Below are 22,210 nucleotides of genomic sequence, written 5' to 3'. Positions count from 1 at the left end.
AATAAACATCCTCTCAAGTCTAAATTAATGACCCTTAACCCCTTTTCTCAGGCTTGACCGGAAGTCTACCAAAAGACCACTTGTGACTTACATCTGTCCATAAAATCAACAGTGGAGATGCGGCTTTATAGCATTTCATTGTCTCGGCAAGGTCTGATTTGGAGGTCTCCTCGATCGTTTTGAAAGGAGGTAATAAAACAAATTCACCAGTCACGTGATCTTTATATGTTGCTGCTCAAACCAGAGTCCTCTCTGGCCGGAATCTCTCACCCGTCCTTCACGGCCTGCTGTTCTATGTTAAATTATTTGTCCGGTAAAAGCATTATTTCACGAGGCTTTGCGGTAAAAAAATGAAAAATGCAAAATAGTCCTCGAGCGGGTTCGAACTCGGAACCTTCGCCACTTGATCCTTACCGTCTTACCCACTACATGAAGCCGTTGTTACAACGGACATATTTTTCAGGTTTTCATTTCACATACAAGCGTGACAGAATGGCGTCTTTTGTGCCATCTGTACCATTTTCAGTTTCAAAGAGGTCTTTAAATTATGCCCTTTTACAATATTGGCAAAGTGAATTCATAAGATATATATCAGGAGATGAACATGACACCCTCTGATGATTATAGGAGCACGCAGCTATGTTTCGAGTTTTAAAGATGCAAAACAATTTCCCGCTTTGCTAGTATCAAAACCATGCGTGTATTGAGGAACTGTCTGATGAGGTGGCATTCGATTCGACTTGCTTCAATAGTTGCGCCACTGCTCTGTTGGTGAATACGGTAGCGCCACTGTGGCCTGCTTGTAGTCTGCGGGCGTTTGCAACATGGCTGACCGGTCATTCAAAACATGGGACGAGCGTTCGTGACGGCGCTCGGCTAATGAGCCTGGCATTGAGACTTGCCATTAAGATGCTGGGAGCGATAATGCGGGTGATTACTTGACCCAATGAAACCTAATTGGACGCGGTGAATTGCCTGTGCATGAGTAGACACCATGATATCCCGTTATAGGAGCCTCTTGGGGATGATGCATTTTGATGTCAGTATTATAATTGGGATTATCAAGGAGTACATGTCATGATGTAGGGTATGGATAGCCTAATTACATACTCCAAAGTAGCTTCCATAACATCGAGTTCGGGGCATGCAGAGTAGCTCGGTTGCTTCATTGCGCTGTCTTTGCTCGTGTGGCAAGGGAAGACTTCTTCTTGTGGTCCCAACACACAGCGCCAGAATTCAGCCTGATCAGAGGCCATACTTTGAATGATCTCGAAACGAATATGTGATGCCCGTTGGGGTGGGGTTCGGTGGTCTGAAGACCAGAATGATGTGCGTAGTGCGGCGCCTTCCTATCAACTCTGTTGGTGCTAACTGTATGGTGACATCATTCGAATCCTTCTATACATAGTCACTTCGTGTTTGCCCCCGGTACCAGTTTTGCTCCAAGGATGATATACTGATAGAGGAATTACTTGCAGTAACCTGAGCAGGGCAGTCATCCACATCGAGAATGACAAGTATTGTCTCAGTCATCCACCTAGCATAGTGGGACAGTCATCCACATCGAAGCGGGCGAAGGAAAAGTATTGTCTCAGAGAGTGGGACAGTCATCCACTGAGAAGTGGGTGAATGACTAGTATTGTCTCAGTCTTTCTATCTTGTTGTCCAATTAGGGCCACAGGTGGTTGGTGGTTGGAAAGAGGATATGGTTTGAAGGGAGTTGGATTCTATCTCTTAAAGGTTTATTGAACCAAGCAGCTAACGAGCGGCGGCCATTCGAGACCACGTCGAAATGCTTTCGACTGTGGGGCTGCGTGTTCAATTAGCGTCAAGAATTGCCTACCAAGTAGATGAGAAGACTTCCCTCTCAAGTTCTCGACTGAACCACTCTTGAACGCTTAGAACATGTTCGAGTACTGGTCTGCACTGAGATAGAGAGGTTGGCGATGAAGGTTTAATCGACACGGAACCATGTAAAAGTAGAATGCCGGGTCGTAAATTGGTCTACAGTGTAGTACGTAGTAGTAGTAGCCTTACGTAGTCTTGATCAACGACGGCCAGGGTTCCATTTTTCGTCTGGAACTGCGATGCCAAGGGCATCGACCCAGCATAGGGTCAAGTTGTCCGATGATCAAGCCTTGGAGGTAGAAGTACTTATATCTACGCAATACTTGCTGTTAAGGAAGCGCTCATCCTGAAACACATGACTCCGAGACGATCTCTCCGAAGTCTTGCCTGAAGTGGTTGAGATCTTGGATTGTCGGGGTAACAAGAGGAACGCTGGCAACTAGATTAGTATGTTTCTCCGTGTTCTCTAACATGACAAGTCGTCGTTATCATTTAGCCGCCTTCTTCTGCTTCTTTCAGAAAAAAACGTTACACCGGGTTAAAGAGATAAAACATTATCATCCTTTAGCCTGGATTGAAAGGTTCCTGAAGAAAATTGTCAACCCATTAGACGCCGGGGTCAACATCAAAGCATCAAAGCGCCTCGCTTAGAAGCGTTAATGCGGCGGCCATTATCCTAGCCAGTAACTAGGTTAGTGAGAAGATGCGTTAGGGACATGATTGCTACCGTCTTTGGGTAGTGATGTTCGTGGCGGGTTCTTCATCACACATTTATCCATCAAGGATTTGAGAGAGGTCATCAGCATGGCTGGATAGTGCGAAAACCTGCAAGGGATGTAACAAGTCTGGCAAAGATGATCGATGGACCAACCATTGGGTTTAAATGAAAGGCTCATTGATCTCGGTTACTCTTACTATTGGTCCCCAGTGAGAATGTTAATTGCACGACTTCAAATGATGCTTAGTTCTTGGCAAATGATGAAATCGGATCAGACGTCTAATTCAAATCGCATGGCGTTCTCTTGTGGTATGTATCGATCGAGTAGTGGTTATAATCATATTACGTTGTAATGTTGAGGGCTCACGAGCTCTTTTGTAAAATTGCCATGCCGCGTGTTTTGATAACGTGAGCCAGGGGGTTTGTCAATAGCGAAGAAATGGTAATAAGAGTTCTCTCTTGTAAGTCTACAGAATGTACCGCCAACATAAATGCCATGCCTTGGATCTAGTCAACAGGTCCGAGTAATTCATTCATGTTGCTATGTTTTGTGTGAAATTTCCGCACTTGCAAATTAGTGTTACGATTTCGGATAAAACATTGTTTTTCATGTATTAAGCATGAGTTATTCTAGATTGCACTCAATTTACCTAATGCAATTCAAATGGTGAGTCAAAACTGGGCGGTGTTCAATATAAATAATTATAGCCCGATACAAAATGAGGCAAATTGCGTGATATTCAAATCTAATCCATTTAGATATTACATATTTGAGGCTTAAACGATCGATCTTGAAACGACTGTAATCAGATTTCGCTGGAAATCAGTTGAGGAGGAATGTGATCAAACGGTGATTTTGTTACTTGGTTTTCAAAGGGAAACATGAGATCCAGATGATGAACACGTTTCTGAGTGTAACAATATCGATCAGAGGTTACCATCAGATATCCGTTATGTCGACTTACTTCATGTGAGTGTCGAAGGCTTTGCAGCTTCCAAAAGGCTTTTGTGGAAAAAACATTTATTCCCCCCCCCCCTCCTCATCCGATGATCACTGACACTGATATTGATCGATCATCATTGGCCCTCCCAACTTTTGTAGTCATAGGCTGACTCTTTTGTAGAGTCGTAACCAGCGATGGCATACCCTATATACTGCCTATCACAATATTATTGCTGATGCTAACGTCCTCATTTACTCTGAGTTATGGTGTTGCGAAACAGTGGTCACTGTTACCCAACAAAAGGTCGGAAATCCGTTCCAACCTCTGATGGATGGGGCCGGACTTTTTCTATTAATGGTTGATATTTTATCTTGATCAACATACAGAAGTATCCAAGTCTGCCACAACATCACAGTCAGAGGTACAATCTGCAAAGAGTTAACATCAAAACGAGAAGAAAAACACTTCAAACAAATCAATGTCATTTGACAAAGTCGTTCAGTTCTCATCATTCGATGAAGTGGAGGAAAGTGAGTCAATGGTATTCCCTTTTAGCCATTCTATAGCATGATAACTGTTCATTCATTCCATGCGATCGTGTCAGTGTTAATATCGCCTGTGGTAATCGATGCAGTGCGCAAGTGGAGTCATAAAGGGTGGCGGTGGTTTTTGCTGCCATTCCTGGAAACGTCGATGGTGGAGGTGCTTGAACTCACAGTGAAGTTACGCTAGGTCGAGAGGTGTCCATATTCGGTGGTGAAGACTGGAGTTGTTCAGATAGAGTGATGGACGACTTCAACTCTCGAAGAAATTTGTAGGATTGACCAAATTATTGCGTGGATGCCACAAGAAGCATCACATACCATAGTATTCGACAGCAATTATCACATACAGTGTATTCGATGGACCCGAAATAGACGGACCTAGTTTTCGTGTTAACAACGCGCTGTTTCGTCGCTAGCGACCATTCGTAATATCAGGTTATGATGCGATTGACTTGTGATGTGGTTATGAGCAATTGGAGTTCCTAGGATGATGATCACAAGCAGCTTGAGTGTGGATGTTGAGCCAGCATTTTTTTGATGTCATGATCTAAAGTTCTGTCTGCTGTTTATGATGTGGACTATTTGCACCATTCTTGGATGAAACAGGAAGATAGAATTCCATTTCGATTACAAAAGTCTATATCTTGTGACAGGATTCATCTTTTGTATCGTTTGAATATACCATTCCATTCTTAGATCTGCGGCACAGTATTACAAAGCATTGCTAACGATCAGCAGGATCACATTTGACTGAAAATTTATGATGATGATTCCTATTTGAATATCGCCCAAGAATATGAAAAAAATAAGCACGAGTCAGTAGTCAGATTATGATTCTTGATAGGAGCAGAATGCTGGTTTATTCCTCATTGGTCCAGTACCATTTCTTGTTTATCTCCAGGGCTACTTGGATTTGAGGTATAGCACCAGAGTTGCATAGCATGTATAGTAGCATTCCTGGATACAGATCTTCATTTTCGGATAGACTTTCTGTTGATGTCTCTTGGACCCACAGCATGATTCTGTAGAGTCACTAAGAATCGTGCTTGTGCATTCTCAAAGCCTCGACGTTCAGCTGATGGTAACAGGGGTGGATTAGATATCACTGGTGTTACCCCTTCCCTCGCTGGAATGACACACTTGTGAAGAAGAACCTACGATTTTAGACGGAAACAACAAAAGGATTAACCTCTTTAGAGTGATACAGGAAACGGATTTACCTCTTGAGATCGAAACAACTAAAGGATATACCGATGTCTTGATGCTCTCACGATGCTTGTGAGAGGTGACCCCTGGTTGTGTCGGTGTTGTGGGAATGTCATCCCCTACGCTGTCATTATTACTGTCATACATTTCAACATGGCTGGGCTCGTACTCGGGGGTAAGTGAATCTTTATCTACCGCTTAACACTTGACCAGTTATAAAAAGGTCTGAGAAACGAATTCCTTTCACCCAGTGCCACATGCATTTCTGTTATCACTCTCTTACATAGTTATTTCCATGTTTCAAATCGGTGCACACAGAAGTATTACAGTCATGGTTGCACCTATATTGATACCATTACCCTTTTAAGTCGAGACGGAAATAAGATAATGAGCCATGATTGTGCCACCACAATCAAACAATTTACATCGAAAATGAGGATTTTCCTGCGTTATCATCGTCAGTAAAGTACCTCTGGCAGTATATTACTGTTAACTGTGACAGCATAAGTTTGCCTGGAGTTTACAGACTCCATATAGTGATAGTACAGCATAGGAGCTGGTCGGTAATTTCTTTTTTATGTTACAAAACAATCCAACGTCATCAGACGATGCAAGCTATAAATCATGTAAATCAAGAAATAAACGGCTCACACCAATGTTGGTTAGTTACACCGCCTCTCGGGTACCATGGGTGCAAGCCGTGGTGTAAAACCATAGCCGAGGTGGTGGTCCGCTTGTGAATAATATGCTAAGTTTGAGTAGTTAGTTGGTTTAGAATTGGGGAGAGAAGTGCTCTTGTACAGTGCTGATATACTGTGAGATAGCACAGACAGATACCGGCGATTTCCGGGGACTTGGGATGGCCAACTGATCTCTACCTATATATGGTCCAAGGACGCAGGATAAACGCCATGCACGTTGATCCTTATTTAAACGTCGATATGGGTATGAACCCGCAATTGTGCCAGGTCCACAAACACCATTGGCTAAATAGATTATCAATAGAAATAGTCATCACTGACTGCTCATCTTTCAGTAAATATTTGAAGTTAATTCGATCCCGCCGCAGGTAAAAAGGCGGTTCAGTCGATACCTTAAATGAAATACATGCAGTTTGACCTTTAGAAATGTGTGATATTGATGTTTTTTTGTGTGATCAGGTGTACAATGGCACAAATGTCCTTGGCGAGATATTTGATATGAGGAAATCTCGTCATGTAAGGGTTACTGTCCCTCAGCACATAAAGGATGTCTTTTCCTCGCGACATTGCAAAGTGGAGTGTCCTGCCAGACATGCCGGAGAAAGGGTGCTTTGCCTACACTCAACTCCTCAGGGTATCGAGTAGTGTAGTGAGTGGGGCGGCCCATCCATAGAACAGCCCTCTGTCCCCATTGTTTGGTGTTGAGGGATTAGGCTCACGCTTCAGTCGGGAACAAAAGACGATGATACGAATGAAACCGAATTACATGTACCTTTGTAAGTTAATGACTAATGCACATCATTCATATTAAACAACCCATCATCATGGATTTCAATCGGACGAGGTGAATGTTACTGTGGACCTTTTCCCGACAATAACCACATCCTAACGCTATATAATTGAAATGTCTGATTAGGCAGCAACAAGACGATTGTCATGACAACCCAATATGTACCTAATGTTCCACAGCATTACCGGACGCAGTGGCTAATTATTTTTGTGCTATTTGACCGTAAAAATCATGTCCACATTGGCTATTACTTTGTAAAGGTACATTTCACTTCTGTTGTTCTGGTATCAGTGCATCATGTTCGAAATGTAAAGTCGTTGCCATAGGAAAACTGAAAGAAAGTTATTGTGGATTCTCACGTGTCGGCCCCCCAGCAACGACACTTTATACTCTACTGTGTATCATTGTGTAATACATTGTCATGGTATATTATAACATTAGAATGATTGCACCCTTCGTCTAATTAATGGCAATCACTCACTATGACATCATCATCCTCACATGATACAATGTAATACAAGTCATATGAAAAGAAAAATACATGTAATTGTCGGAAAGTTGGTTTGTATGACAGAACAAATAAGGATTATTTGTTTGTTTTCATCAATAACAACGCCATAGATAAACCGTGTGTTCTTCGAGAAGTAGTTTTTTGAAATATTTTTCGTGACAAAACTGACAAAGGGACATAATACGGTTACAAAGGAGCTACAACCCTCCCCCAGGCAACGAACGCGTTCAAAACGTTTGAAAATTAGATACATGACAACCAGTGTTTAGAATAACACAAATATTCGAGAGATATAAATATCTGATATGAGTCAGCGAATGTGTACAAACAGTTCTGGTAGTTGTATTCGGTAACTGATGCGTTAAACTCCATCGTAAATATGTAAATAAGATGGGGAGGCGGGAGGTCAATTCGCTGCCATTGTCGGCAAACCTGACCACAGAGAACCACCGAGGGCCTGGCTGAATTCATCGGATACCATGGCGAGTTTCTTGCTCCAGGCCTCATAAGAGTGAAAGGCCCTGAAGCTCAGTATGGGCAGAGTTTTGTGTGACAGGGCCAAATGACCATTTTGTCTTTCATTTAGGTTTCTCTAGCTATGAATCCCTGAACAATCAATGGATAATGATGAATGGGGTAGGAGCCGTTCTATTGGGCATGTGCCGAATGGAAGCCCGGCAAACGCTCCCCGACATCCCGGACCACCATCAACACCAGCCAATTCATTACCGCCAGTGACTCTGCCATGATTAATCGTGACCGTTTGCCTTCCCTTCCCGTTTGATCCATTTATTTAATAAATATTATATCGAATGAACGCTATGATTTATTGCTCTGTTTCATGTTTGTGTACCTTCATCGGTGATGAACGCGTAATGTTAACCCCTTTATGAATCAAACCAGTGCTGACCTTGGCTTATGTACGAACATGGACGTATAAACTGCACCTCTACTGAAGCCACTCAGCAGCCACCCCGCATGCGCAGTAGACTGTCAGATAGTAGTGACACCTTTCGGCGACTTCATGTGACTTACCTGGCCATTTGGCCCCATGCCCCTTTAGCCATACTTAAGTTTATTTACCGCATGTGTCGATTCACCAGTTACCTTGTTGCTGGCCAGCGTCCCGCTGTTGCGAAGGCAATAATAAACCAACCACACAAACAACTGTCAATACTGACCACTATTGTCGGAGGAAAGTCCCCAAATTGGTTTTACCGCCGCTTTCATATCAATATGAGAGATATCACTGAGTAAATAAGGCGATATGGCTAATGGACTGACGCATTTTGTACTCTCTGCTATTGATACCAGATTCCTGTGCGTATGTAATGAGAAAATCACTACTTGTTCAGTTGGTAAATACAGCATCAAAAGGACCCATGGACTGTTTATAACATGCAATGGTCGTTTAAGGTTTGTTGTAACAGTTTTTATAGATCGTGATGACGATTTGATATATTGTATCTGTTCTTGAGGTCTTGTCGATGCATCCTGGACACGCCAGGTTCTGAAATACCAGCGTCTCTTACCAGAAGCAGGCTTTTTTCGACTTCTCAACGGTTTCTCTAACTTTTTGCTTGTTTATCCGACAAAAGTTTGAAATCCGACCTTTCAGGGAAAGTTGGACTATGTCGGACTTAAGTCGGATAAATCTGGAAAAAATTTAGAGAACTTCGGAACAAGCATCCTACTAGTGTGAGGAATGGACCAAAGTTATTATTTGACCGCGATTATTAAACGGTTGTTGGACGTGCTTGAGATAACTAACCATTTCACTACTCGAATTCTAACGATCTTCCCCGTATGTTTGTCCGTGATATAGTTGTACACGTCAGCTCTTCCACCTAAAGCCTCTCAGGATTTTGTCCGTCTCAACTGCTTACTTTGTAGTTGATGATGAAAGCTCAGATATCGAGTGCTGAGCCGAGTCTAACAAACGGGCCGTCGCTACTCCGGTGGCTCTTTGACGCGAATGCTATGCTCTTTCTGATCATGCTCTTGCACGAGCAAACGGATGAGGTGTTCCACATTAAAAATTGATGGTAACGTTCGAGAGAACGTTTATGACTATGTGATGTAGGCTTGGGTGTTGCTTAGATGGTCCTTACGACTACCAGGGCTGAATTCCACCCGGAGCACTTGAAATGTGATCCGGGTGACCGGGAGGTGGCGCAACTTTTGTAATCAATCAATCGCGAGATCGTTGTCGTGTTTTTGTCTTCTTAACCGCTGGTCGACCACTCTTCCATCCTTCATCACTTACCACTAATCTCTCTTGTCTGTAATGTGATTGCTATGGTATAGATGGCGAGAGCTGCAATAAGTCGCAGGACAATCAATCACTTCAGTCTATATTGATCTGTCAACGAATACGACCAGCATCACAAATACATCAGGTTGTTTCGATGGCTGAACTTTCAACCAACTTTGTTTGAGGCCTGCAGTCATGACGAGTTTATACGACGACCTTGAGGTATAGAAGTTTCCTCCAGTCTTCGGTGTAACTTCGTATCTGATAAGTTTTTGGTTGTTCCTTATATCTCATTGTTTCCAGTTTTCAATAAACAACTAGAGATACCAAAACTTTTAAATACAAAGAAGCTTGTCACACGTATTTCTAGTGTTCCCTCAACCACGAGGGAAACTGTCAGGAACGGAAACAGTCGACACAATACACCGGACTTGGACCACACGAAGGAGGTACGACACTCTGCCCAGTTGCTTCGCATTTAATTCATTTGGTAGCCATCCACGCAGCTGTAGCAGTCGTCCAACTTGTGATGCCTTGGTTGGGATCCGTGGTCTTCACTTTCAGTAGTCTTCACAGTCCTTACTGAACATTTTCTCTGGATAGTTTGACCAGAGAGTTGTTCGCAATCATCCCAGGTAACGCAGCCATTGACGTCACAGCATGCTGGTTCTAAACTGAAAGCAGACTGCAGTATCGAAACAACCTCGCGGAGTACATGAACAGTTTCTTCTGTTGACAAGGATTATGTGTTAGCATGGCGGGAAATTCGTTATTCAGACTTGGAGAGTAAAGGGCGTTCGATTTGATAACTTTGGTAAGTTTATGTTTCTTCATGTCACTATGGTAACATTTGTTAACAATGTGGACTGATATCTCGTGGAAACGTTTTGGCAATTCCTTTGAAAAGATGAGTTACATTTGAAAGTTATCGTAAAAATATAGCTCGGGGTGAACATTAGTCATGTTAGGCGCCGTAACAAGGGTATTTTTATCTCGTCCTTGTGCTTTTGCTGCTATGTTAGTGTCTGGTTGTGAATCAACGATGAGGCTTGAATGAGAATTGTTCGCAACTTTCTTGTTGGTAGAAACGGTTGGAGGATGCTTGTCGTCGTGGTTGTCCGTGTGGTTGTGATGGTTGTGACACTACAACGACAAACATGGTACAACCTCGTATATTTCTGCCACTGACGTAATCTATATGATGTAAATATCAAAGACACATATAGTCTGCATTATAGACTCTTGAGAAGAATATGGCATCCTGTTGTGGTGGACTGAGAGGATAAACTCTGACACAATATGTAGTTGCACTAAGCAACGTGTTTTTTTCCCAAAGTGGGTATGTTTAATAAAAACACAAAGCCATTACTGTCATATTCAGACCATATGTTGATGACAACATTAACATTGGAAATGGTTGTCTAGGCCAAGCTGTCGCCTTCAATGATTTACAAAGTTCACTGCCAAATGGTACCAACATATAACAATTTTAAAAAAAATTAGCGTACACGATACTTGACAGGGAATAGTAGATATGTTTCACATGGAATTGAGTCGAGGGAAGTATCCATCACTGGTGTGTGTTTTTCACACTCCATCGTGCCGCATGAACCCATTTATGGCAAAATAACTTCGATACTGAACAAGCATTAGTGTCTACTAGGAGCATTTCATCAACAACAAATGACAACCACCAGACAACCTGATAGCTGTAATTTTGAGAGCAGACAGTCAGCGGATGAGAACAGTTCCGAGGTCCATCATGACGCTCTCATTGGTTGGTGATGAAGTGCTCCTACTAGGCGAAGGAATCAAGTGAAAAAAGCTTTTACAACATCCATTGTAAGACCAAATAGCGCAATATTTTTTGTTGAAACATAGAGTATTTTTTGCTGATGAAGTTTGGTAGGTCTCCATGGTTACCCCATCACGACTTGTTGTGCAATAAGACAGGGTTGGTAAATACATATGAATGAAGGTGAAAACTAGCCGAGTGTGGGACAATGGACTGAAAGGCTTGTTGACATGATGTCGGGGATGGCTGTTGTAGAACGTACAGCCAATTCACCTGTGCAAAACAGACATGGCAGATGGACTTTACAATGAATGGCTATAACGTCATCTACTCTACCCAGGGGCTTTGCACCAAAAGTTACGAGTTAGTTGATGCGCCTTATTTATTATGATTAGTAATTACATCCGAAATGAGGGTCATAAAATTGTAAGGTACTTTAGGTTGGTTCAAGCAAGTTTATGTTTATACTCGAATTTTTAAACGAACCATCAGAAGTTCAATGCTACTACAAACACATGGTGATATTTCCATATTCATAAATATCGCCGCATGCAATAATTTATCGAGTTTATCTTGTTGATTGTCATAAGTGTTACATCCGTCCCATTAGGGTGCCGTCAAATACAGCTATTACATATACATGGTATCGCAGACGGTTTTTACACGGTTTCTAGCGTCCGACAGTAAATACAGCTTATTGATGCTAATGATGGACCTCGCGACTGTGACACTTTGGGATTGGTCATATTAGCACGCTTATTCTAATATTTACCTTCGTCAAAGTTGAACCAGGCTAAATTTATCGCTCATGATTGGACAGGCCTGCATGTGACAGAAGATGAGACCTTGTCATTGGCTCAAGTCTTATTAACTACACCAGTGATGATGAATTCATCTCAGTTCGGTAGTCTCCCAAAGTTTGCTTCGGAAACTGATCTCTCATATCCACTCAGTAGTATTGGGAACTGTACATGTTCAGGTAAACCCACGAATCGAACCATGCTTTGGTGTTTATCTCCTGGCATCTTGTCAGTAGTTTGATGTACTGGATGCGTTACTTATGGATCACATATTGTGGAAACATGTGCCTGATAGTAGAGAGTTACCAAGAATTTGGTGCAATATGATGAAAAGGGTATGTTTTATCCACAAAGCTTGAACGAAGAATCATCACTGGATGTAATTAGTTGTAACTTGCCTTCGGTGGAGCTGGAGGGGATGTCGTACGGGTGAAGTTAACCCGTGGGAAAGTCAGACACTTAGACATTTATACAAATCACTGGAGCTTCAGCATTTCATCTTCATCGTCGTCGTCATCTTCATCGTGATCATCATCATCATCATCATCATTAGGTTGACTAGATCCCCACTTGTAATATGTTTCTCTCGGGACAATCAGACACGCCGTCCAAACAACTGCAATGCAATTGAATAAACATGAGAAGAAAGTAATATCTACCTGAGTCTGTTTTTATTTACATTTATCAATTTGATTAAAGATTCATCCCTCCCCGAGCTATAGAACTTAAACGCCCACTTCACCACAATAATATCGATAACATCACACACTTGGCTCTATATTGAATTCATCTCTTCAAATAAATTCAATACAACACAATTGGGAATTCCATAACTTTATTGAAGATTCCTAAACTTGTTAGATTTATTGTTATCTACTTAAGTGTGTTTCTTTCATTTTCGAAATGACAAATATTTCAAAGAGATTATATGCCTTACATTATTGCTTTTGAAGAAATTTACGAGAAGCGATTTTATAGCAATCTGAGCCTACATGAGGATACTCCTAAAGTATTTCCCTACGTTGCCATCATGTAATGATGGTAACGTAGAGTCAGAACTTCCCTGAGAAGTTACACTTCCACCATCACTTGGTCACTACAGAAGGTGACCCTAGCTATTTCTTTGGTGTCCCTCTCTCATAACAGACTCTCTGCAGAGGACCTCTCTGAATTGATGTTTGGTGCATGCATACCTAATAATGACTGTCTCCACCACAGCCAGGAAACAATGCTTTCCCTCTTTCCATATATCATTGCATAAAGCTGAACTTGGCAGCTCGTGATCCACGGAATAGACCTTGACATGTTGAATTTCAATCATCACATGTCGTTCACTTGGTATGCATGGTCAGAACTGTGTGGACTGAACCCAATGCAGTTCATCTAACACCTGTTACCCTACAGTCAGTATGCTTGACGCATTCAAACAATGACCTGGAAGAGGATTTCTCTGCATAAAGTCCTGATTCGACGTAAACATCATCAGCCCCAAAGCATTTTGACTTTGACGCCATGATACCTTCAGGCACTGAAATGATGCAGTTTGGCCAGTTTCTCTTAGATTAAAGTCATTTTGGTGCATTCCGCCCAGAAAAGAACCTGATATGGAATCAATATGTATTGGTTTTTATACAGGATCAAAATATCAATATATATATATATATCGTATATTGTTGTCACATTGTAAGTATTATTGGTTCGCTAATGGATTATTTAATCGGACTGTTGATTTGGATCTTAACGTATCGGTGATAGTAATTTAACCCTTGGCAATGTCGCAAAAGAACAGGTCATCAGTGAGAGAGGGTGTTGTAAATGTCATTATTTGTGTTTTGATGCACAAACCGGGCTTTCATACACGAATAGCCGTAGACTCCCATGAAATTCCCATCGTAATGACTCGTCCGACAATAAGGTTGGGAGTTGTTCATCCTCGTTGCTGAATGAGGCACGGGCAATGATTGTAGTATTGAGAACTGTCCAGCGGGAGACACGGTCCTATTCGCATCGTGATTACAAGGTGGACATTCATGTGCCTGCTGTACAGTATCTGTACTATAATCCCAGGCAAAAACATGCTTCATCGGATGTTGTGGAGGTGTATTGAAGAGGCAGAGATTTCGTTGTTGTTATATCTCTTACCTATATTTCACCAGGCAGTTTGACAAGGTATTTGTAATTCTACTTTATTATTCTATCAATGTTTCATTTTGCTGTCTGAGTTAAATAACGTACAATGGGAAAACTGTTATTTTCTTGAACGCTCAGCACAAGATTGATAGAAATCGTCTATACGCCTTGGGGCGTTTCTAACTTATAACTATACAGAAAAACGCCCAGATATTATTTTAATTTCGCATTTATATCGAAAAAGAGAAATTCCAATGTTGATATCATCATTTACCAATACTCCAACCACTTTTTTGATTGATCAAAGTATAGATTTCATCTCGTAGGAGTAGTGGTATTTCTGAATCATTTACTACAAAGCGGACTTCTTATAACCTGAAATCAATGGCCACGTAAAGTACATGCTCTTAAAGTTGAACACAATCGACCCCGTATCAAGAGTATAATAGATATTGGTATGACATTTTCAAAGCCCGAATCCATTTGCTGGAGGGATTTGTTGAAATGGCCACATGAGCGCAGTAGATATCCCGATGAGATGCCATATAAGGGCATATCAACAACACGTGACCATAGATCTGATCGAAAGAAAACAGTGGCAACTGAGACAAGAATTGTGATAACTTGATATGTAAAAACGATCACGGAATACTCCATGTTTCCATCGCCATAGTTTATTTGAATGTTTTCCGGTATGTTCACTACTACTTGTCGAGGTTGCCGTCAGGTAATTCACCAAGGGGAGACTTTTTTGCAGCTCTTCATTGGACGAAAGCCATGAATCGTGTTGAACCGGTAGATGAGCATGTTTACATTCTGGATAATTCAATCATGTTCCACTCCGTCATTCCAAGCTTGAAATGTTTGCAATAAAGCAACGACATTCATTTGTATCTGTCAATGTCTTAATGTTACTCGGTAATGCTCAACACTCTCCGAAATTTTTTAATTCCTCGAATAGAAACGTCTTCTACCCATTCATCCAACTTCTTCGACATGAATATCCAACAAAGTCGCATTGTCATTCATCATTCTCAACGCTGTAGTGAGGCATGGAGAGGCTGTTTCGTAGTTTGCTTGCTGAGAAAGATGTACATCTACAGAGCTCGCTACCAAACATTGCCACGGTCTACAGTGCGTTTTGGTTGTGAGATAATCTGGTTCTTCTTGCAAACAGGTTGTATCTAGACTTCGTCTATGGCGTTTTTCAACTGCTGGTCCACAACTAGTTCTCAGCGCACATTTCTCGATAATGTGTATGAGACATGCTGATATTTCGGCGTTGTATGTCAATCCTAAAGTCCGTGTCTCCAGGAGGCTCCGATAAGTCGTAAATATGACCTGGTTGCTCTTTGGCGATGATCAGATGGAAGCCGCTGCGTTCGATCTGCCAAGGTATTGGTAGAAATGCACTCTTCCGTTGGGTCGATACAGCAAATCTTTACCTTGTTGTTGTGAAGATCTAACTGATGGAGTTTACATACTTCCCACCTGTTCTGTTCCTTTAACATGAAGTTGGTCTGATGGAACATGACAGAACACCAACACTGACCGCCTGCTCTGCATGGTAGTTCGACCGCACGTTTGAATGCAGTGTCATTCAGTAACCAGGTTACTTCTTGGTGGTTCCTGTGGTTTTCTGGGGGATGCGTCCCTTCCTCTTTGTAATCAATGAGGAGGGAAGACGGTGATCTGAAGATATTGTCTGAAATTATACATTATGTATTGTACACCGTCCAACTTACAGGCAAAAACGCGTCGTACACTTGGCATATATCATTGTGTTGCCCTGAATGTACCAGGTAATTAGGACGAACACATTACTTGGATGGATGGAGTAATTAGACCCGATACCAATTAGAATATAAATCATGGGCCAAATGGACCAATCGATGATCTGAACAATAGCCTATACAGGCACAATTTAACACTGGTTAGTTGCAAGTAACTGTATTGGAGTTAATTGTCCATGGCGATACAGTATCCAAACGAAAGGTCGATGGTTTCATTTCTATGCTGATCGATACGGTACCAAGTGGACCATATGGGTGTAATCTGGACGGTGGATCAGTATACAGGCAGGACAGTAGCCATGATGACACATTCTTCAATGAGTGACAAGTCACGCAAGGAAATCATGTCTTCACTCATGGCTAATATGCTTTTCGTGACAGAAGTTAGCTTTGCAGGTTAATAGCTCGTGACAATCACAGTCTCAGGCGGAGTTTAATTGACATTTCTCACGCAGTAACATGTTCCACGATCGTAGCCCAAGTCATAATCCATGGACATGGTGAAGTCACACTATTGGGTGATAATGGGCTGGGCTGAAGCGGTCATGAATATGTATGGCGGCACTGAGACGTCGTTTTTCTGTGTAGCCTTTGCCGAATGTCGCATTATGAATAATGATCGGTACTGAGCTGCAAGGAAGCCTTCTGTTCTAAGGCAGGCGCTTCTTCGCCCTACGTAATCATCCCTTTCAAGTCTAAACCTATATCAGACATGGCAGTCTAAATTGCTTCGACTATAGAGATAAAGGTTATTAAGTTTAGTTCGTCATGAAGCTTACCACTAATGCCACCTTAACAGCCCAGCAATGCAACTGCTCATTCCTCCAGCTCCCTAATCTCGTCTATATTCACAGGACACCATCAGTATCCCAAGAGCATATCAATCACCTCTTATAGTACGTCACACAATCTCTTTAACCGATCTTGGGCTGGAAAAGTCGCCGCGTGGGCCCTGGTCCCAGCGCTTTCGCCAACGTATCTCCTCCCATTGCAATGCAACTGCACATATTCCAAGGCAATCAGGAAGCAACCTGACAGCTCCCTAATCTCGTCTTTATTCAAAGGACACTACCAACATCCCCAGAGTATATCGATCGACTCTCAGACTGCCACACTTAATCTCATCTTACGGATTATAGCTTTGGCAGGTCGCGTATTCCTGGAGACTCTCCCCATTGCAATGCAGCGGCACATTCCAGGACCGGTCGATCAACAACCCATCCGACAGCTCGCTGATCGCGTCTATATTCATAGGACACCATCAGTGTCTCCAGAGCATTAATCACATCTTCAACTACCGCACACAGTCTCTCTCACGAATTATAGCCTCAGCTTAGTCACTGGGGGATTTCTGGTTCATTTTTGATATTTGCTTCCCAGTTCATTGGCACTATGGCAAGTTGTTATGATTGATGCTCTAAGGATTGGTATATTGCGTTGACTCCAAGTGCTAATAGTGACAGGGCGAGGCTTTCAGACTATGAATCATCGTCGTAATCTGGTTGACCCAAAACTCTCTCTTCGTCAGTGTCGCTTTCACCACCTTGACCGTGGCGAATGTTGTTGGGACACAACAACATCTTGGAACTTGAATTTGAGACTAAAGCAAAGCTTTGTCCTGTCAAAGGCTTTTGTGAAAGTGGATGCTCGCAGGGCAACAAAACCACTAAGAAATCCTCACCTGAAAGAAAGGACAGTCTTTTAAAGCCGTGCTTGAACATCTAGAGTACATCATTAATCCCCTGTCTTGATCCGCGACATCAGGGCTCACAGCTCCTTCGACATTAAGGAAGGAGCTGCCGGTTACAAGCAGTGGATACGATTAGGAGTTATGGGACGTTGGGTCGTAAATGGCTGTTTAATTTTCCGCCGATATCTTGGGTGATGTTTCCCCGATATGGGTTGCTAGGGACCGTATTATGTCAATCCGTTGCCGGTCAAGGAGTCGTCTGGTCATGAGAGGATTGGAACAAAGACCATTTTATGTCTTACACGTTCTCAGTAGCTGAGAGGTTCTAAGTCACAGACAGACAGTGGAGTTCTAGCAGTCTCTCTCAGTGGCCTCAATATATATACCATAGGGTATCAGCCTGAAGGAGCTGCAGCTAGTTCAGAGCTCAGTGCATCTCGACTTGATGGACCTGGCGACGGATAGACTGGGGTTCGAACCGGGCCAGGCACCTTGGATTGCCACGCTGACGTCTTAGCCAGTACGCCACAGCACTCGATTAGCTTTCCAAGGACACCCACCGACTCTTCATCTTCCAAGTCACGAGATACCCAAGATGAAGTAAACTCGATGGCAAACATTTGTTTAATTACATCGTACGCTCGATTTCCTAGGGGTCCCCACACTTTATTAGAGTCCGATATGGTTGTTAAATCACCCAGGCAATTAATGTTTGTTCCATGAGATTACTGTTTGAACAGTAAATGATCCAGGCATGATGATGTACTCTAATACACTGGTCTAAGCAATGGTTGTTGAGAAAAGCTGGACCATATGAGTTTTCACATGCAGAGTATATGTCTGACCACATGTGCGTAGAGTCACAGCGTATATCTATTGTACAAACTGAAATCAATCGGTCGTCCACCCTTGTACATCGTTGTTTATAGCTTTCCGAAGCCAACCTAGTGATCTAGCTCACGAACACAGACACGTATACATCAACAGACAAGGAAAAAAACCTGAAATTTGCAATGTATGCAATTTGCTGGAGCCTAATGGTTCCCCATTATCGTTTTGAAACGACATCTTAATGAGTATGAATTGGCGAATTATTATAATGTCGTGTTGAGCCGCAAAGCTTTGGTGTTCCCAGTGAGATCACCAGCGTGATATTTCTGAAAGTCGAGGACGTCTGACGATAAGAGCTGTTTATCGTAAAATTGAATCTCATTTTGGCTTGCTTTCGCCGGTTGTTGTTTATTGCCCTATTTTGGGAAGCCCTGGTATTTTTCACAGGTTTTTAAGAAATCCGACCTTTCGGGGAAAAGTCGGACTTTTGTCCGATGAATCAGGAAAAGTTAGAGAACGCGCTAATTAAGTTGATGACACGTACTGTTATTGATGCGTCACATGATATCCTCAAGCACAGGTAAACATGACTATTGATCGCAAAAAGAAATGTCGAAACATTGAAAGCTGAAACATATTGAAACTGGTACCGCCGAGTGTAGAGGTTGCCTCAACTTTGATTCAACAGTAACTGATACTAGCTAAAAAGATGTTATGCTTTGTACCGGCTCCGTATATTGTATATCTAGGTAGCTTGTAATTAGTAAATCTATTGTTTAGCTGCAATCAGTTCAAATGCTTACAGTGTAACAGCTAGTTAGCATCAAGTTGACGTGTTTAGGGCAATAACGAAGCAACCCTAAACCCTTGGGCTGGTCGTGTTTCAACTGAGGGAAGGATTCTGTGGAGTTTGGGTCGTGGGGTTAACTAGTGAAAGAATACCTGTTTGTTCAAGCGGTGGGGCCTCTAATTAAGAATGACAGGTAACATGGGGAATGTGTAGGGCTCTTCAATCCAACTTCAAAGTAAAACTGTCTTAACTAAAGCTGTGAGAACACCGAGATAAATATGTAGGAGATCATGACACAGTGGTCTTTAACAATTGCTAGTATGATCTCGAAGACAACCCAGTGTGCTCACATCTTTAGCCCAGTCTCACTTGGTGCAAAACGTGATCCTTTGATCAATATGGTAGCCGCCACGAACTGTTCTTCTTTTTCGTAACGGTTCCCGTGGCGGCAAAACAGGTGTCCTCTCGAAAGCAATGAGGTCTTATTGTGGCTTTTTCTGCTTTCCTATCGCGAAATATTTTACATGTACTTACTTTTAGATGTGTTATGGTGTTATCGTACATATATCAAAGGAACCTACTTTCTCCTCACTTTCAATCAAATACATTGATTGAAATGCTTTTGTAATGGCTGTCTCGCATTTTTCTTCAACAGCATCTGCATATCCCTGTGGACAATCTCTCCGCTGACAACAGCGCTTCATCGTTTCAACCTGACAGAACGTCAGCCTGGGAAATGCCATATCCTAGACTCATGCCGCGTTTTCAATCAAGTTTGCAATGTCGGATGGTTATTAAGTAGAGTTGCTTCAATTTCAAATACTGTATGACAACCTGTCTTTTGTCCTGTTAAATTAAGTGCTGTAGACAACATAGACCATCTCGGAATATTCTGCGGTGTTTTTATCAATGTTTGCAATCTCTTGTATCAGAATCCCTTACATCCACACAAAGATGTGACTTATAATTTATTTAGCAATAATTCTTTATGTAACAGCGTGCCTTGATTGTCATCTGCTGTTCAGTAAACATGTCATATATCAACACGTCTTGACCAAGTAGACGTGCTAATTTATCGACCCCATGATGGAACAACAAGTAATCCTATCGAATATTTACTGGTATTTATCCTCATCATCTACAGGGTGGCCCAAAAAATGTAATCATTTGACTGACATATCTCTTCCATTTTGAAATATACTTCGTAAATCTTGATGTGAAATTTCACGATTCCTCAAGATTGGCCAAATTCTTTAAAATGTTGAAGGGTATATTGGCCCCACCAACAGATAGTGAACCAGTACATTTTGGTGGACCAAACTTTACATGTTTCATGAGAGATACTTTTTTGTTTCTCTTGAAAATCCATCTTTTATCAGCCGTATAGTGGGTGTGGTCAGAATTACATTTTATCAGTGGCCAGGCATGTTCTCTAATAATCATTAATAGGAGTGAGGTTTTGTGTCGGAAACTGAGAATATAGGAAATATAACAGGTGTCTTTATCATAAGATTTTATGCTGGTTAAAAATAATGAGCCACATGAGAGTAGGGAGAATTGCAAATTAGATATGCAAGTTTCTTGCAGTACAACTAGAGAAAAAAGTGGTATTCGGGATGTAATACTCTTGGGTTTTTTAACGAGATGCAAGGCTGGTACTCTTTACTAATATAGGATGTTCTTTTTGATTTGATTAAGATCCGGTAGGCAGGAAGTGATAATAGGGCCGTTTAGACGACGCGAAAAAATCCGGATGCGTCCCGAATCCGGATTAATTTTTCGTCGTGTAAACGCAAAAAGATCCGGATCAATGTGGTTGCATCCGGACTAAAAAGGTACCATCGCCTTGGGTGGTTTTAATCCGGATTCATCCAGATTCGATCCGAATGCGGTCTTTTCGCCTGTCGTCTAAACGGCCCTATAGACGTATCAAATAATGGTGGCTGCACGTATAATGCAGATGATCTAAGAATGTAAATGAACTTAGGGTTTTTGGTAAGTTCTGTGATGTACCCGGGACTCGGTCTTCTTTATAAGATTTGTTCTACTACTGATAAGAACGGTTCATACCACGTGACACATCAACATTGTTTGCTTGCATCAGAACATTTTAAAATACATCGCAAGCAGAAACGCTCCCTCGATCTAAAACTCCTCCAACCGTCTGCCTCCACCAAGTATCGGGTTCATTTACCGACGTGTGGGGATATTCCTTCTCCGCTCAGAAAGTTGATTCTAACCACTCCAAAGATTTCACTCCAACACAACCCAAACCTGCTTCTCCTGCTTACGTCTGCAGTTTCCCGAGTACCCCCCCCCCCCCCCCCCCCGGGAACTGTCGTTTCGATAATAATGATACGAGGCTCACATTATCCTAGTATTATTGAGATATATTTCCTTTGACCAGCCATTGAGACGGGTTTGAGTTCCGGCCAAAGATCCGGTTGTATTCCCGGTGGGACGTGATGACAGGGATAGCTCTGGTATTCCCTGCAGGGCGAGGTAATATGGTAGTAAGCCTGATGTGTGGCGGAGCGACCGGTTGAGCTTCGTGGATTTTCGATGGTGCGGCATTGGTTCCCGAACCAAGATTGGTGGTCCATTTTCAGGTGGTGTAAGTACTCTTATAGAAGGGTGGCAGCGCAATCGGGCATTATCGTCAACAAGCATGTTAGCGCATTACCCCAGGTCAAACATACCTCCTTTGCTTCTTTCGCATGCATGCATAGAAACTATACCAGCATATATCGAACATGTCAGAAACATGACAAACATTGACAAAAGTAACTGTCTCCGGTCTGTTTTAGCTTAGCCATGCACGATCTATCCCTTGGCCTTAACCTCATCTCCTATCATCAAGGATG

At 42.2% G+C, this 22,210-nt stretch overlaps 2 protein-coding genes across 3 annotated transcripts in view; both read left to right on the top strand.

The window, feature by feature from the left end:
• LOC135496698 (tetratricopeptide repeat protein 38-like) overlaps nucleotides 1–213 on the top strand; it is a 10,006-nt gene extending 9,793 nt beyond the window's left edge. The window contains exon 11 of the mRNA XM_064786166.1: nucleotides 1–213. This exon is cut by the window's left edge and continues 272 nt beyond it. The gene's annotated coding sequence lies outside the window, so the exon portion shown is untranslated.
• Nucleotides 214–4,430: 4,217 nt separating this feature from the next.
• Nucleotides 4,431–22,210, top strand: part of LOC135497056 (zinc finger CCCH domain-containing protein 13-like) — a 42,340-nt gene continuing 24,560 nt past the window's right edge. Inside the window, exon 1 of one of the 2 annotated variants that reach the window (XM_064786724.1) lies at nucleotides 4,431–5,436. In XM_064786724.1, the coding sequence (XP_064642794.1) occupies nucleotides 5,328–5,436 (109 nt within the window). In that variant the 5' untranslated portion in view covers nucleotides 4,431–5,327. Of the gene's footprint in view, nucleotides 5,437–9,728; nucleotides 10,332–22,210 lie in introns of those variants that run through there. The other variant, XM_064786725.1, reaches the window with a different exon arrangement.

The sequence above is a fragment of the Lineus longissimus genome, chromosome 12, assembly GCF_910592395.1.
Source record: "Lineus longissimus chromosome 12, tnLinLong1.2, whole genome shotgun sequence".
In the NCBI taxonomy this organism is placed as follows: Eukaryota; Metazoa; Nemertea; class Pilidiophora; order Heteronemertea; family Lineidae; genus Lineus; species Lineus longissimus.
The sequence above is the reverse complement of the archived record's forward strand: the minus strand, read 5'-3'. Positions and strand labels throughout refer to the sequence as shown.